We start from the raw sequence: 13986 nt of genomic DNA, 5'->3' as shown, positions 1-13986 counted from the left end.
GCCCCATCGTAGTCTACGTCTTGGACTATATATTATTTGAAAGGTTTTCCTAAACACATTGTCATGTTGCTCAATCACCGATTTACAATCTCCTCTCTCCGTTGCAGGCAGGTGTTCTAAAAATCTGACTCCCGCACAGTGGGGCCTCTTACCAACAATATTACTCCGCTTGACAAACAGTTAAAATACTGTTTAATGGTATATTGTTTACCTGTATATGTACTGTTAAAAGTAGAGGAAACATTCAATATTGAAGATCTATTACAGCCACATTTATATGTTCCCTTACATTTCAAACAAGCTGGCTTAGTATTCTGCTCCTTAGAGTTGTAGAGGCTTGGAGACAATGTTTTGCAAGTGGCAGGCCTGGCATGGGACAGGTCATCGGGCTAAGGCAATTCTTCTGCTGAAGGAAGACTGCTAAAAGAAACAATTAATTAATGGGGAACTTTTGCAAAAATGAAAATTTAATATTAGCTTCAGCATACTGAAATAAGAAAATTTCTAAATACAATCAATTAAAAATTCTGTACTGTTTCTGAAACAATCAAGTTTATTTTCACTATTCCTCTCTCAGCATCTGTTTCTCTTCATTCTGTCTTCATTCAGGAGTTGGGTGTCAGATGAATGATCGAATATATCTTATAGGGAGGCTCATTTTGACTAGAAGATGTATTAGAGCTCAGCCTATTAAAATCACCAGACATCATGTCTCTCTACCTGCAGGATTTGTGCATAAAGCTGGCCATACACAGGGAGATGTCGCCAAACGAGTTGATCTCTCCCCGATATGCCCACGTTGAGGTGGGCGTTATCGGGCTGATCCGATCGTGGGCCCTAGGGCCCTCGTTTGGCGACATCTCCCTGTGTACGCCCGTTGGGTGGCCCCACACATGGGCCAATAAGCTGCCGACTCGGTCTGTCGAATTTTTCAGCCCGTGTATGAAAAATTAGTTTGTACTTAATGAAAAAAAAAAAAAACACCAAGAAACTTGGACTTTAAATTCAAAGTCTTAATTAAGGAATAACTTACTGATTCTTCGCTTGTGCTCCTCTTCAGAAACAGTGACAGGGTGATGATCCATTGTGCGGCACTCGATTTCTCCTCCCTGGCTATCAACTATAGAAGGCAGGAAGGAGAAATAGAGCGCCACAAGATGGATTGTCGCTAGGGTTGCTACCTTTTCTGGAAAAAAAATACCGGCCTTCCTATATATTTATCTTTTTTCCCTATTAAAAACATTGGGATCAACCAGCATTTTTACCAGCCAGTCTGGTAAAATATCAGCCAGGTGGCAACCCTAATCGTCGCCCTGTTAACATTTCTGAAGAGGAGCGCAAGCGGAGAATCAGTAAGTCATTTCTTTATAAAGACTTTGCGAATTTAAAGTTAAATGTGTCTTGGTGTTTTTTTTTTCATTAAGTATAAACAAACTTTTTAAAAAAAAATTTTTATGTTACTGGTCCTTTAGGGTTAGTTCACAAAAGGAGATTCAGGGAGATTTTGTCGCCCGAACTGCCTCCTCGTGTCTTCCCATCCGCTAATATAAAAGGTCACCTGCCCTAAAGCACATGCGTCGTGGTGGTTTCCCAAGTCACCCGAAGTTTCCTCATGAGGCAACTTCGGGCGACTTCGGAAAACTAAGGCAGTTGTTATGGTAGATTTTGGTTGTACTGGAATCAGTTCTAATACATCTGGCTGGCTGCGTACTGGGGAGTCAAACACTTCAGAAATCATGCAAAAATCTCCAAATAATTTGTACAACCCCTACAAAAGTAGTAGTTAATATCTCTTATTTTTGTAAACTTAGTTGTAAATAGGGTTGCCCAGGGCCGCCATCAGGGGGTCACAGGGGGGACAGTCCTCCCGGGCCCGGAGGATTTTCAGCCTTGAGGGGGCGCTGCACTGAACTGATTTCGCCGGCATAATTTACATTGGTTGCATCCCGTGCGTACGCATGACGTCAGTAAGCACGGGCGCAACTCTATTTAAACCGCCGCAGTCTGCCGCCTTGAGCACATAAAATTGAAGGAGCTGCTTCCTGGAGACAGAACTGCTTTCTGGAGACGGCGAAGGCGCGGAAGACACCGCTGGAGGAAGAAGAAGACTGCACAGGAGAAGAAGACCGCACAGAAGAAGGAGAAGAAGTCACCACTGGACTTGCAGGTAAGTGCTGATCCCACTATTCAGCGCCACTGACCACCAATGTGGACCCTGAACACCAATGTGACCCCCCGTGCGGGCCCCTGGACCCCCGTGCGGGCCCCCAGGCCCCTGAAGCCCTTATACGGGCACCTGAAGCCCTAATGCGGGCACTTGAAGCCCTAAAGTGGGCCCTAATGCGGGCCCTTGTAGCCCCAATGCTGACCCCTGAAGCCCCGTGCGGGCCCTTGATGCCCCACGTGGGCCTCTGTAGTCCCCATGCAGGCCCTTGAAGCCCCATGGGGCCCCTGCATCCCCCCAAGGAAGGGCCACTGAACCATCAATGCAGGGCCCCTGATCCTCCCAAGGAAAGGCCCTTGTGGTGGCAGGCTTAATAACCCTTTTGCCAAAATGCTTTTTTTTACTGTTTCTGTGCTGATGTCCATGTGACCTGGTGGGGGCGTGGTCAAGGGAGGCGTGGCGAGGGGGTCCAAAAAATGTTGTTGTGTGGGGCCCCGGGATTTCTGATGGCGGCCCTGCCACCTAGCTGGTATTTTACAGGCCTGGCCGGACGCCGGTAAAAATGATGGCTGACCCCAATGTTATTAATAGGGAAAATAGATAAATATAGGAAGGCTGGTACTTCTTTCTCCAGAAAAGTTGTAAAATGGGTACAGAAGTAAAGATATTTACTTCAGAAAAGCAGGACCGAGCTTTAGAAAAAGGGGCACAGAAAATGCCCAAAAAATGCTAAACTTTTCTAATTGTATCAATAATATTGAATATAGTTATATGTGTATTTTTCTCTCAGTAAATGGAACAAAAATGTACAGAGTTGACGTACTGGGATTGTGGGAAAGGGAACGAGCTACAAGAGTGTTTCACAACTAGTATTTCCTCACAGATTTGTCATTTGATTCGTGAATTCACCATCTCGCCTGTTATCTGTATATTTTATTAACAACATGGAAAGTTTTCCTTTGAAAATAAAAAGATTCAAGAGAAGGGGAAATAGGATAAAGGATTTGCTTTGAGGTTCGGGCAGGAGCAGGTGAAACAAAGTCCACACGCACATCTCACAATACAACGGCGAAAGTGAGCGAATATAGGAGCACGTGACCGGCTCCACATCACAAAGGGGCCGTAGAAAGTCGTCACGCGGGAAGCCCTGTGGAAGTAGGCGGGGACTGTGGCGGCCCCGGAGTAAACAGATCAGGGCTGGTTTGAGCTGGAGCGTCTCCATGGTGACGAGGGCGGCACTATAAATTGGAGCGTCTAGAGGTTTCCCCTCATTCATTCAGGCAGTCGTCGCTTGTGCAAGTGTTAGTCAGGGATAGCTGCTGTCCGAGGAGGTCTTTTTATTTTTCCGCCTGGTTATTTGTGGCCTCGATGGGTAGAGACTTCGTAAATGCTTTTTAAGGTAAGTACTGCCTTTGTGTTTCACGGGGAACCGTTTAAGAAGGATGAGGTTTATTGCGTATCCGCGGCCCTTTGTCTGCGTGTCACTACGCTTTAGTTACCTGCCCTAACCCCTCTCCTTCCCCTCCAGTTACTGTTACAGTGTCCAGTGAGGGAGAGAGTTGTAGCTCAGTAATTCTACAGCTGCTCGGTTTATACTCATGTGGGGCTTTTGAGTTCTGATTGGGCTGTCGGCCACCGTTGCCACATATTAACTAGTTGGCTAGTAACGTGTTCCAGTAAGTTATGTAACGAGTCTTTTTCCGAACCCATATGGAGCGCACAGCTGCCTGAGAGGATGACGTGGTTCACGCCCACGCGGTGACGTCACCTGGCGTAGAGGATGTCCAATGACAGAATAGGGGTGTGTCCGGTGCCTTGTTTGGATTGGCTGGCATTGTTAGGGGATGGGCTTTTTCTATTTCTTGCCGGCCGGCTTTTTTGACACTTGGGTATTGGAGCGCACTTAGAGGTCAGTCGCGGTGCTTCCATACTGACTACTCTGCTCCCTCATGGCCGCCAATGTGTGTGTGTGATGGAGCTTTGCTTATAGAGGCGTGGCGGCAGCTTGGCTTTCAAGTGAGGCTCTTTCGGCTGCTGCGATCTTACCCTTAAACAATCTAAAGGGCAAAGCCGCCCAAATCGTTGTCCGTACTGGGAAATCACTGCTAATCTTATCCTGTAATTTCCTTGTATTAGACATCAGTTGCGACTTCTAAATGGCTAACGTACCAGTCCTTTATACTCATTTAGATAATAGAAATGTTGTCATTTAAAAAAAAAAAAAAGTTTCAGGCTGATTTATTGAATCTTTCTGCAAAAAACTCTTAATCCCTCCTTTCTCTTCCACTTCCTGCTCCCTGAATTCCCAGGCTGTGCTGGGGGAACACTCTGCTTACTGCACTGTAGGACAGGAACCAATCAGCAGCTAGCAGGACCTGGTAGGGAACTGAAGCCTGTCTGTGACTGCAGGGCTGTGATTGGCTGTCCCCCCTCCTACTGTGCTTCTGGCATGGACCGTTGGGACACACCCACCCCTCCTTTGAATTTAATAATAAATCTCTCGGTGAACGCAATTCCATAATTCAGTTTTCTAGACACTTGGATAATGCTCCATATTTTATTTTTCAACATTTCTACTGGGTTTTACAAAGCCTAAAAAGATTTACAATGTAGCAGATCATATTAAGCTTGGAAGCCCATATAATCTTGTGTTGTGGGCTGCATTTATTTAACTATATGAACACTAGCTGGGATGTGATCAGCAATAGCTTTAGCTCTGCTATTCCACCTGTTGTGGAGCTTTATCCTACTGGTTATTCCCTGGGAATATTAAACCGCTTTTTGTGTAGGTAATGTGTGTTTATGAAGGGGTGTGTGACAAGTTGTAGTGGATTCCTACCTCCTTGTACTGGAGTCCAGTGGCTGAAATGTAGCCACTAAGTGAAAAGCACTTACCACTGTCTTCTCTTCCAGAATACAAACAGCAGAACAGCGCAGAGCAGCTCCATCAAGAGCGTCGGACTTGTCCTCTACTTACCAGGCTTGTATTTCACTGGCAAGCCTCCTTGGGAGTGAAACTGAAGCTTTCACTATAGCCCCCCATCTCTTACTTGTCCATGTAAGTATCTTTAAAAGATTATCCCTTGATCCTTAAAACCATGACTGATTCTTGTTGTAATATTACAGGTTGAACATATTTTGATGCACCTGGTGCTTGCATTAATTTAGTTAAAGGGGGTGTTCACATTTAAGTTTAATTTTTTTTTTTTTTTTTTGTATGTGTTTCGAGTTATTTAGCCTTTTATTCAGCAGCTCTTCGGTTTCTTGAGGTGGGCGATTATTGGACTGATCCGATTGTGGGCCCTAGGGTCCAACGATCGGATGATAATGCAAGGAGTATGGGTAGTCAGATTTCAGAACTGTATCAAAAAACCGATGCGGTCAGACAGAATTTTTTGACCTGCCCAACTTTCGGCCAGATATCAATCTTGGAAGCCTATTGGAGGTTCCCATACACAGTAAAGTCGACTATAAGCTGCCATCTTTGACCTGTTTGTTGCTTAGAGTTGACCATACTAAAAGTTCACTTAAAGGTGAATCACCCCTTTAAGTAAGGAAAGTTTTTTTTTTTTTTTTTTGTGCATTATTATTAATTGCTTGTATATTGCATAATATAAAGTGGGCCTAATACTTGGGAAGTGGTTTGCATTGGCTTATATTTCTTATTTCTCTGCAGTTTGTTGCATAAAGTCGCATTTTGAAACCGAATAACTGCAAATATGAACGGCTTCAGCAATGACGACTTTGACTTCAGCTTCCTGGAGGAAGGCTTCTGTGCCCGGGATATCGTGGAGCAAAAAATAAATGAAGTGTCCTTATCTGTAAGTCTGCACTTATGGTGACTCCTCTTTACATCACGCACTAATTGCACTTACTAACTGTAACTGACTTTCTAGGATGACAAAGATGCTTTTTATGTTGCCGATCTTGGTGACATTGTGAAAAAGCACTTGCGTTGGTTTAAAGCTCTCCCCCGTGTCGCTCCATTTTATGCCGTAAAATGCAATGACAGCAAAGCCGTTGTGAAGACTCTCTCCATTCTTGGTGCCGGCTTTGATTGTGCCAGTAAGGTAGGTATCTTTGGATTTCTGTCTTCAACAACACTAAATGGGGCTTTTTCTGAAACTAAGTCTAAATTATTTTTTTTTCTTTCCCTGTTAGACTGAAATCCAATTAGTACAGAGTATTGGAGTTTCCCCCGAGCGGATTATCTATGCAAACCCATGTAAACAAGTTTCCCAGATCAAATATGCAGCTAGCTGTGGTGTGGAAAAGATGACTTTTGATAGTGAAGTTGAACTAATGAAAGTGGCAAGGAATCACCCAAATGCAAAGTAAGCAACATTGTTTGTTTTTTTTTGATTTTTTTTTTTTAACTTTCTCTATTAGATATTTTGTAGCTTGTGACTTTTTAAGGTTTTTTTGATTTGCATTTTCAAAACATGAAAAACAAAATGAAGCAAACGGGCTTGACTCTTGCGTGACTACTGTTTGCATATGTAAAGTGACATGTTTCAAAGCATAGAGGAGCATGTAATATAATTACCGGTTATCGGCGAGCGCTTCGGGGCAAACCTAGAGCTAAGTCATCTATTAGGGATGCATGGGGGTTGGCATCTAAAAAAGGTTCCCATATTCTCAAATGTCCTGGTTGTTCCCCCTAGCATTGTATGTAGTTTGATTAGAGGCAATGTACCATTTATTAAGTCTATTAATAATGTGTAGGGGGGGGGGGGGTTGGGGCTAATCCATTATTGCCAACCTTTTTTTATTTATTTTGCATGAAACAAAATAGTGGGAGTATTTTTGTAAGGGTGGGGGGCACTGCCTCATCTCTAATTGAGCAGTAGCTTGTGATTTTAGCTGGCTTTTTCTTTTTCCAGGCTTGTTCTGCGCATAGCAACTGATGACTCAAAAGCAGTCTGCCGCCTCAGTGTGAAATTTGGTGCCACCCTTAAAACAAGCCGGGTACTTCTGGAGCGAGCAAAAGAGCTTAATGTGGATATAATTGGTGTAAGGTATGTATAGACTTGCGTGTGGCACTTCCCTCAATTTAAATGTTTAATCTCTGCCATTGTGACTAATTTGCTGCAACAGAAGCAAACTTTATCTTATTGAGGATAATTGCTACTGATTAGGCACCTGAATCTGCCCTCCCTGATATCAGTGCAGTGGTCCCCAACCAGTAGCTTGTGAGAAATATGTTGCTCTCCAACCCCCCCTTGAATGTTGCTCCCAGTGGTCTCAAAGCAGGTTTTTTTTTTTTTTTTTTTTTTTTTTTAAATTCCAGGCTTGGAAGCAAAACCAAGTAGTGCCAAGTAGAGTCCACATGGGGGCTACCAAGTAGACAATCACAGCCCTTATTTGGCACCCAATGGACTTTTTATGCTTTTGTTGCTCCCCAACTCTTTTTTTTTTTTTTTTTTTTTTTTTAAATTTGAATGTGGCTCACGGGTAAAAAAGGTTGGGGATCTCTGTCATAGTGGCTTTTCTCAGTATAAAAATATTGCTGGCTAGGACTTCTGGCTTGGTCTGCATAAACACATGTAAACCTTAATTTAGAGGTAAGAGCCAAACGGCTAAAATCTGGTATCTTGCCATGTATGATCAGCTTTGACTTGCATTAGTAGGTCAGTTTTGGGGGAAGATTTAGGAAAAGATTTTTAGAAAAACTTTGCCTGGCCAAGGAACAGCAGTTTGGATTTTTTTTTTTTGTCAACCTATTCCCTTCCAGCATGAAATCTGCACTTAAATTAAAACCGGAAATCTCTTCTAAAATCTTATTGTCATGTTGCATAAAATCCAAAGCCTTAGTAGAGGCAGACTCTTTGCTAGCTTAAAACATAACTTTTTTTTTTTTTTTTCTCTCCCCTCTCCAGTTTCCATGTTGGCAGTGGCTGCACTGATCCTCAGACTTATGTGCAAGCTGTTTCAGATGCCAGGTGTGTTTTTGACATGGGGGTAAGTGTAAACTTTATAAGGCTTATGTCTGAGAATTAACAGTGACTGGTATCATTTAGCTTAATTTTATTTTTTTTCTCCCCCTAATAAAGGCCGAGCTTGGATTTAACATGTATCTTCTTGATATTGGTGGCGGATTTCCCGGTTCAGAGGATGTGAAACTGAAGTTTGAGGAGGTATGCTTTATTTGGGCATAAAAATCATATCAAATTAGTTTCTGCAACCAAATGTTGGCCATTGAAACTCCATTCACAAGCAATTAAAACATTTCTGTGAAAACAGTGTTAAAAAAGTGTTAAACCAAATGTCACACCAGTGACAAAATTAATCCAAATGTATTTATATAAACTGTTCTTCACTTTTAAAATTGTAATTCTAATTGCGGTTTCTGCACTGCTGCTTCTGGTAGAAGCCAGCTCCCTTCCATCCAAGATGCAAATTCTTGCTAGTCTGCTTTATCTGGCTTGTACTCAATCAGGACTAGCAGTGCAGAAATACGGCTACTGCTCTGCAAAGCCAGCAGACTTCCATTATATTCTTAAACTTGGAAGTTTGCTTTTACTTGCCAAACGGTTCAACTCTAAAGACTAGTAGATTTGAGGGATGGGGCTGTTTACAGAAGATCTAGAAATGTTGTAGATTAGTTTGTGCTTCTGTATCAGCCCAATATAGAAATGTTATAATATAAGGCTGATTAATACAGATAATGACTACGTGGCAGCACAAATCCATGCAACTAGCATCAGAATTGGATAATCAGCCCTGTAGCATCTGTCTATATCATAGTACAACTTTATTTTCTGCTGGATAATTAGTGACAAGCCCTAAGCTTAGCTTCTCAACAGCCAATCAGAGCCCACTGAGCATGTGAGTGTCACAGACACTTTCCAAGATGGTGACCCCCTGTGACAAGTTTGAAGTCCTGGATCATTGCTGCTATTGACAAGCTGAAACTTTAGGCTGGTGCATTAAGTTCAGTATATAAAATATGGCATTTTTTTAGCCACATTTGTTCGTTTTTAGTGTTTAAAAGCCAAGAGACCCATGTGGGTCTTAAAATGACAGCTAATGTGTCCAGGTTCTATAAAAGACTTGTAAACCATTCATGGGACAGCACAAACCTAAACTTTTTTTTTAATTTATTTTTCCATTCTCTTCAGATAACATCTGTGATAAACCCAGCTCTGGATAAATACTTCCCAACAGATTCTGCAGTTAAAATCATTGCAGAGCCTGGAAGATACTATGTCGCTTCAGCTTTCACACTGGCCGTTAATATCATTGCCAAGAAAGTAATGGTGAATGAGCAAAGTGGATCTGATGGTAAGTCTGGGGAATCTTTCTTTGTCCGTTTTTGCTACTTTTTAAAGTTGTCGCGGTAAAGCTCACACTTCTATTTGTCCTAGATGAGGAGGATGCAGCCAACGACAAGACTCTGATGTACTATGTGAATGATGGAGTGTATGGATCATTCAACTGCATCTTGTTTGATCATGCCCATGTCAAGCCAGTTCTAACAAAGGTATATTTAGCTTCAGGGGAAAATTTGCTCTTAAAATAGACCTGTTGCAGGGTCAGCTATTCCTGTATCTGTATAGTCATGGTGCATACACTTGTGCTTTGCAACTCCAATCAGTGGAAACAAAGATCTGCAAAACAGGAAGTAGTCACCCCAGCCTCTTGCACATTAATTTCTAGTTAACCATTGAAAACACCTTTGCACAGCCTTTTTTTTTTTTTTTTTTTTTGTCCTATTTTGCCTTCTGACTTTCAAACAGGTCACTTGACGCACAGCCACCTTTAAAACATTCCTCTGAGAAGCTACAACTGTCATCTTTTAGTTTGCTTTAATGTTTAGGCCAGGGATCCCCAACCTTTTGGACCCGTGAGCAACATTCAGAAGTAAAAGGAGTTGGGGAGCAACACTAGCATGAAAAATGTTCTTGGGGTGCCAAATAAGTGCTGTGATTGGCCATTTGGTAGCCCCTATGTGGATTGTCAACCTACATTGAGACTCTGTTTTGCAGTATAGCTGGTTTTTATGTAACCAAAACTTGCCTCCAAGCCTGGAATTCAAAAATAAACTCCTGCTTTGAGGCCACTGGGAGCAACATCCAAGGGGTTGGAGAGCAACATGTTGCTCACGAGCTACTGGTTGGGGACCACTGGTTTAGGCTCTCTCTTTGTTTTTCCTTCAGACTACTCCCTGGTTGCTGGGGTAACTAGGTTAAACACTTGTAGGGATGCACCGAATCCAGGATTCGGGGGGGGGGGGGTCTTTTTCATAACCAGTGTCTGAACTGAATCCTAATTTGCATATGTAAAATGGGTGTGGTAAGGGAAATTTTGTGCATACAGCTACTGAAAAATGCCTTACCCTTTAAACACAGGGATTGTTTGTCCATATATTGCAATATATTTAAGCTGGCCAACTACATCACAGTCATCCCATATCTGGCCAGTCCTACGCCTAATTTTCATCTGTGAATAATAAAATAAAATAAAAGGGCAGCCGAGTTTGGGAGTTTTACTTTGAAAGCAGCAAGTAAGATGTAAAATGTATAATGAAGCAATTGAATTCTTAATGAATCAGATGAAAATTGAGCGTAGGACTGGCCAGATATGGGATGACTTTGATGTAGTTGGCCAGCTTAAATATATTGCAATATATGGACAAACAATCCCTGTTTTGTTTAAAGGGTAAGGCATTTTTGAGTAGCAGTATGCACAAAATGTCTGTCTTAAATATATTGATAATGGGTTGAGTGCAGAGGACTCTTGTATCTGTCTTTCAAGTGTACACTTGAAAAAGGGTATGAGACCCAAAACATGTCTTAGTCCTTAATAAATATAATCACAGCCTTTTGCTACCTTGGGAGTGCTCTCCTCTTACCATGTGAAATAATCGATGGATGTTGGGGAAAAGCAGTAATCTGGAAGAGTATTAGATGTATTTATAGTGAACTAAGGTAGTGCAGAGAACTTGTGTGTGAACAACTTGTAACTAATCTTCCTTATTTGCCAGTGGATTGCCACCTCAGGGTTGTAGTTGTGAATCCAGTGCTAGTCTTTACATGAGACCCACAGATTGTAGAAATTCCATGGGATGACTTTGTGTTTACTAGATTGACCATGCAAATACTTTTGCCTAATACGATTTGAGCTGCACTAGTATTAAATTAAAAACAAAATTGTTTCAGAAACCAAAACCAGATGAGAAGTTCTACTCGAGCAGCATTTGGGGACCAACATGTGATGGACTGGATCGTATTGTAGAAAGGTTTGAGCTGCCAGAGCTGCAAGTTGGAGATTGGATGTTGTATGAAAACATGGGTGCCTACACTGTCGCTGCTTCCTCCACATTCAATGGATTTCAGAGACCGACCCTTCATTACGTCATGTCACGACCACACTGGTGAGTTGGGGGGAAGTGACTGGTTTGACTCGGGGCAGTAAAGATCCACATTAGTCTCTGGCTTTTTATTAAAACATTCCCTTATCTATTTTTAGGCAACTGATGCAGGATATTAAAGAACATGGCATTCTCCCTGAAGTACCAGAAGTGAGCGCACTCCATGTATCCTGTGCTCGGGAGAGTGGAATGGAGCTTACTCCTACCGTCTGTACTGCTGCCAGCATCAACGTATAGGCTTATTAACAAACGCTCTAGTTCAACTGCAACTCTAGTGTTGGGACCATTATTTAAATGTAACTATTTTTTTCTACACTACTTTGCCAACATTAATGCAACAAAATGGATGACTGTGAGATGGGGTCACATTATCTGTGTTCCTATGGAAACTTTTTTTTTTTATTGTTTTTGAAGTATTGAAGATGCAAATTACTCACTCAAGCATTTGTAGCTTGTGTATTGCCAGTCTGCATCTTCATTGACCAGTTTTACAAATAAAGAGTTAAAATAATCTGTGTGGCCTGTACCATAAACTGGCATGGGGCAAGTGGGTATTGCCTGGTTACATCAACTGTCTATGGATGCGGGTGCTTCATACCCCGTTGCACATCCAGACTTGTCTACACATTTAGAGGCACATTTTATCAAAGGTCGAATTTAAGTTTTTTTTTAAAAACTTAAATTTGAAATATTAAAACATTTTATAAATTCTGAATGGAATTGACCTGAAAAACTAATCAAATTCAATTTGAATTTATAAAAAAAAAAATTCATATCAGGAAGGCTGCAAACCCCTCAAAATTGATCCCTGGACCTCTCCCATTGACTTAAACCGCAATTTGGCAGTTTTTAGGTGTCTAATGTGAATTCTTAAAGGACCAGAGTATGAAATCTCAAAATTGGATTTAAACTCCCTAGTCAAATTTGACGGTTTTGAGCATTAAAAAAAAAAAAGGTTCAAGAATTTATTCATTTGGACCATTTTTAAGTAAATCTGACCCTTAAAAGTAAGGCCCTGAATTATTTTCATGAGCAACAGCCTGGGGTGTCTTGGAATCCAGATACAATCTGGGAATTTGACATGGCCTCTGACCTACCGTATATACTCAAGAGTTTTTCAGCATCCAAAATGTGCAGAAAAAATCTACCTCTGCTCATACTCAAGTCAGCGGGCAGTAGCTGAGATTGCAGTCACTTTTAATCATTCCTATACCAACAGTTCACTTGGGGAGAGACTGCAATATCCCACAATGCCCTCTGTTGGTTATATGAAAGAATAACAGTGACTGCAATATCACACAGCGCCCTCTGTTGGTTATACAAAAGATTAACAGTGATGGCAATATCACATGGTGCTCTTATACTCGGGTCATCTTATACTCAAGTATATACTGTACTTTGTAGTGTAGGGACCACAACAGCATGGTTTTTTGGGTCTCTTAAAGGGGGTGGTTCATATTTAAGGTACACTTTTTTTTTTTTTTTTTTTTTTATATATTCTGACTCTTTGCAGCTTTCAAATGGGTGTAGCGGTCTCCCTTATAAAAAACAAATGCTCTGTAAGACTACAAATGTCTTATTACTGATACTTCTATACAGGCCTCTCCTATTCATATTCCAGTCTTATTCAATTCAATGCATGGTTGCTTAAAGGGGAGTTCACCTTTAAATTACCTTTTTAGTATGATGTAGAGTAATAAGACAATTTGCAAGTTGGTTTTTGTTTTGTGTAACAGATATTACATCAATACTGAGCTCCTTTTGCAAATGTAACAGCCTCTAGACGCCTCCTATAGCCTTTGATGAGTGTCTGGATTCTGGATGTGGGTATTTTCGACCATTTGTCCATACAAAATCTCTCCAGTTCAGTTAAATTTGATGGCTAGCGAGCATGGACAGTCTGCTTCAAATCATCCCATAGATTTTCCATGATATTCAAGTCGAGGACTGTGACGGCCATTCCAGAATATTGTACGTCTCCCTCTACATAAATGTCTTTGTAGATTTTCAAGTGGGTTTAGGGTCATTGTCTTGATGGAATATCGAACCCCTGCGTAACTTCAACTTTGTGACTGATGCTTGAACATTATCCTGAAGAATTGGTTGATATTGGGTTGAATTCATCCGACCCTCGACTTTAACAAGGGCCCAAGTCCCTGAACTAACCACACAGCCCCACAGCATGATGGAACCTCCACCAAATTTGACAGTAGGTAGCAGGTGTTTCTCTTGGAATTCGGTGTTCTTCCACATGCAGTTAACTACATTTTTGTCTCATCAGTCCAAAGCACTTTGCTCCAAAATGACTGGCTTGTCTAAATGAGCTTTTGCATACAACAAGCGACTGTTTGTGGTGTAGGTGCAGAAAGGGCTCTACTAATGGATTTCTCGACCACCTCTTCTCCAAATTGCCAACAATGCAGAGACTTGGTCTTTCAGAGTGCTGAGT

The 13986-nt window shown here is 41.6% G+C and overlaps 1 protein-coding gene across 1 annotated transcript; it reads left to right on the top strand.

The window, feature by feature from the left end:
• Positions 1 to 3363: 3363 nt before the first annotated feature.
• On the top strand, positions 3364 to 12048 carry odc1.S (ornithine decarboxylase 1 S homeolog). The gene is made up of 12 exons (XM_018265940.1): positions 3364 to 3563; positions 5078 to 5222; positions 5841 to 5985; positions 6061 to 6234; positions 6326 to 6498; positions 7048 to 7182; positions 8044 to 8125; positions 8218 to 8301; positions 9286 to 9448; positions 9532 to 9647; positions 11326 to 11540; positions 11636 to 12048. Exons 3-12 carry the CDS (start codon positions 5884 to 5886, stop codon positions 11772 to 11774), a joined length of 1383 nt encoding a protein of 460 aa, XP_018121429.1. The 5' UTR covers positions 3364 to 3563; positions 5078 to 5222; positions 5841 to 5883; the 3' UTR covers positions 11775 to 12048.
• The last annotated feature ends 1938 nt before the right edge of the window (positions 12049 to 13986 follow it).

The sequence above is a fragment of the Xenopus laevis genome, chromosome 5S, assembly GCF_017654675.1.
Source record: "Xenopus laevis strain J_2021 chromosome 5S, Xenopus_laevis_v10.1, whole genome shotgun sequence".
In the NCBI taxonomy this organism is placed as follows: Eukaryota; Metazoa; Chordata; class Amphibia; order Anura; family Pipidae; genus Xenopus; species Xenopus laevis.
Note: the sequence above shows the minus strand (reverse complement) of the source record. Positions and strands in the feature narration are given on the sequence as shown.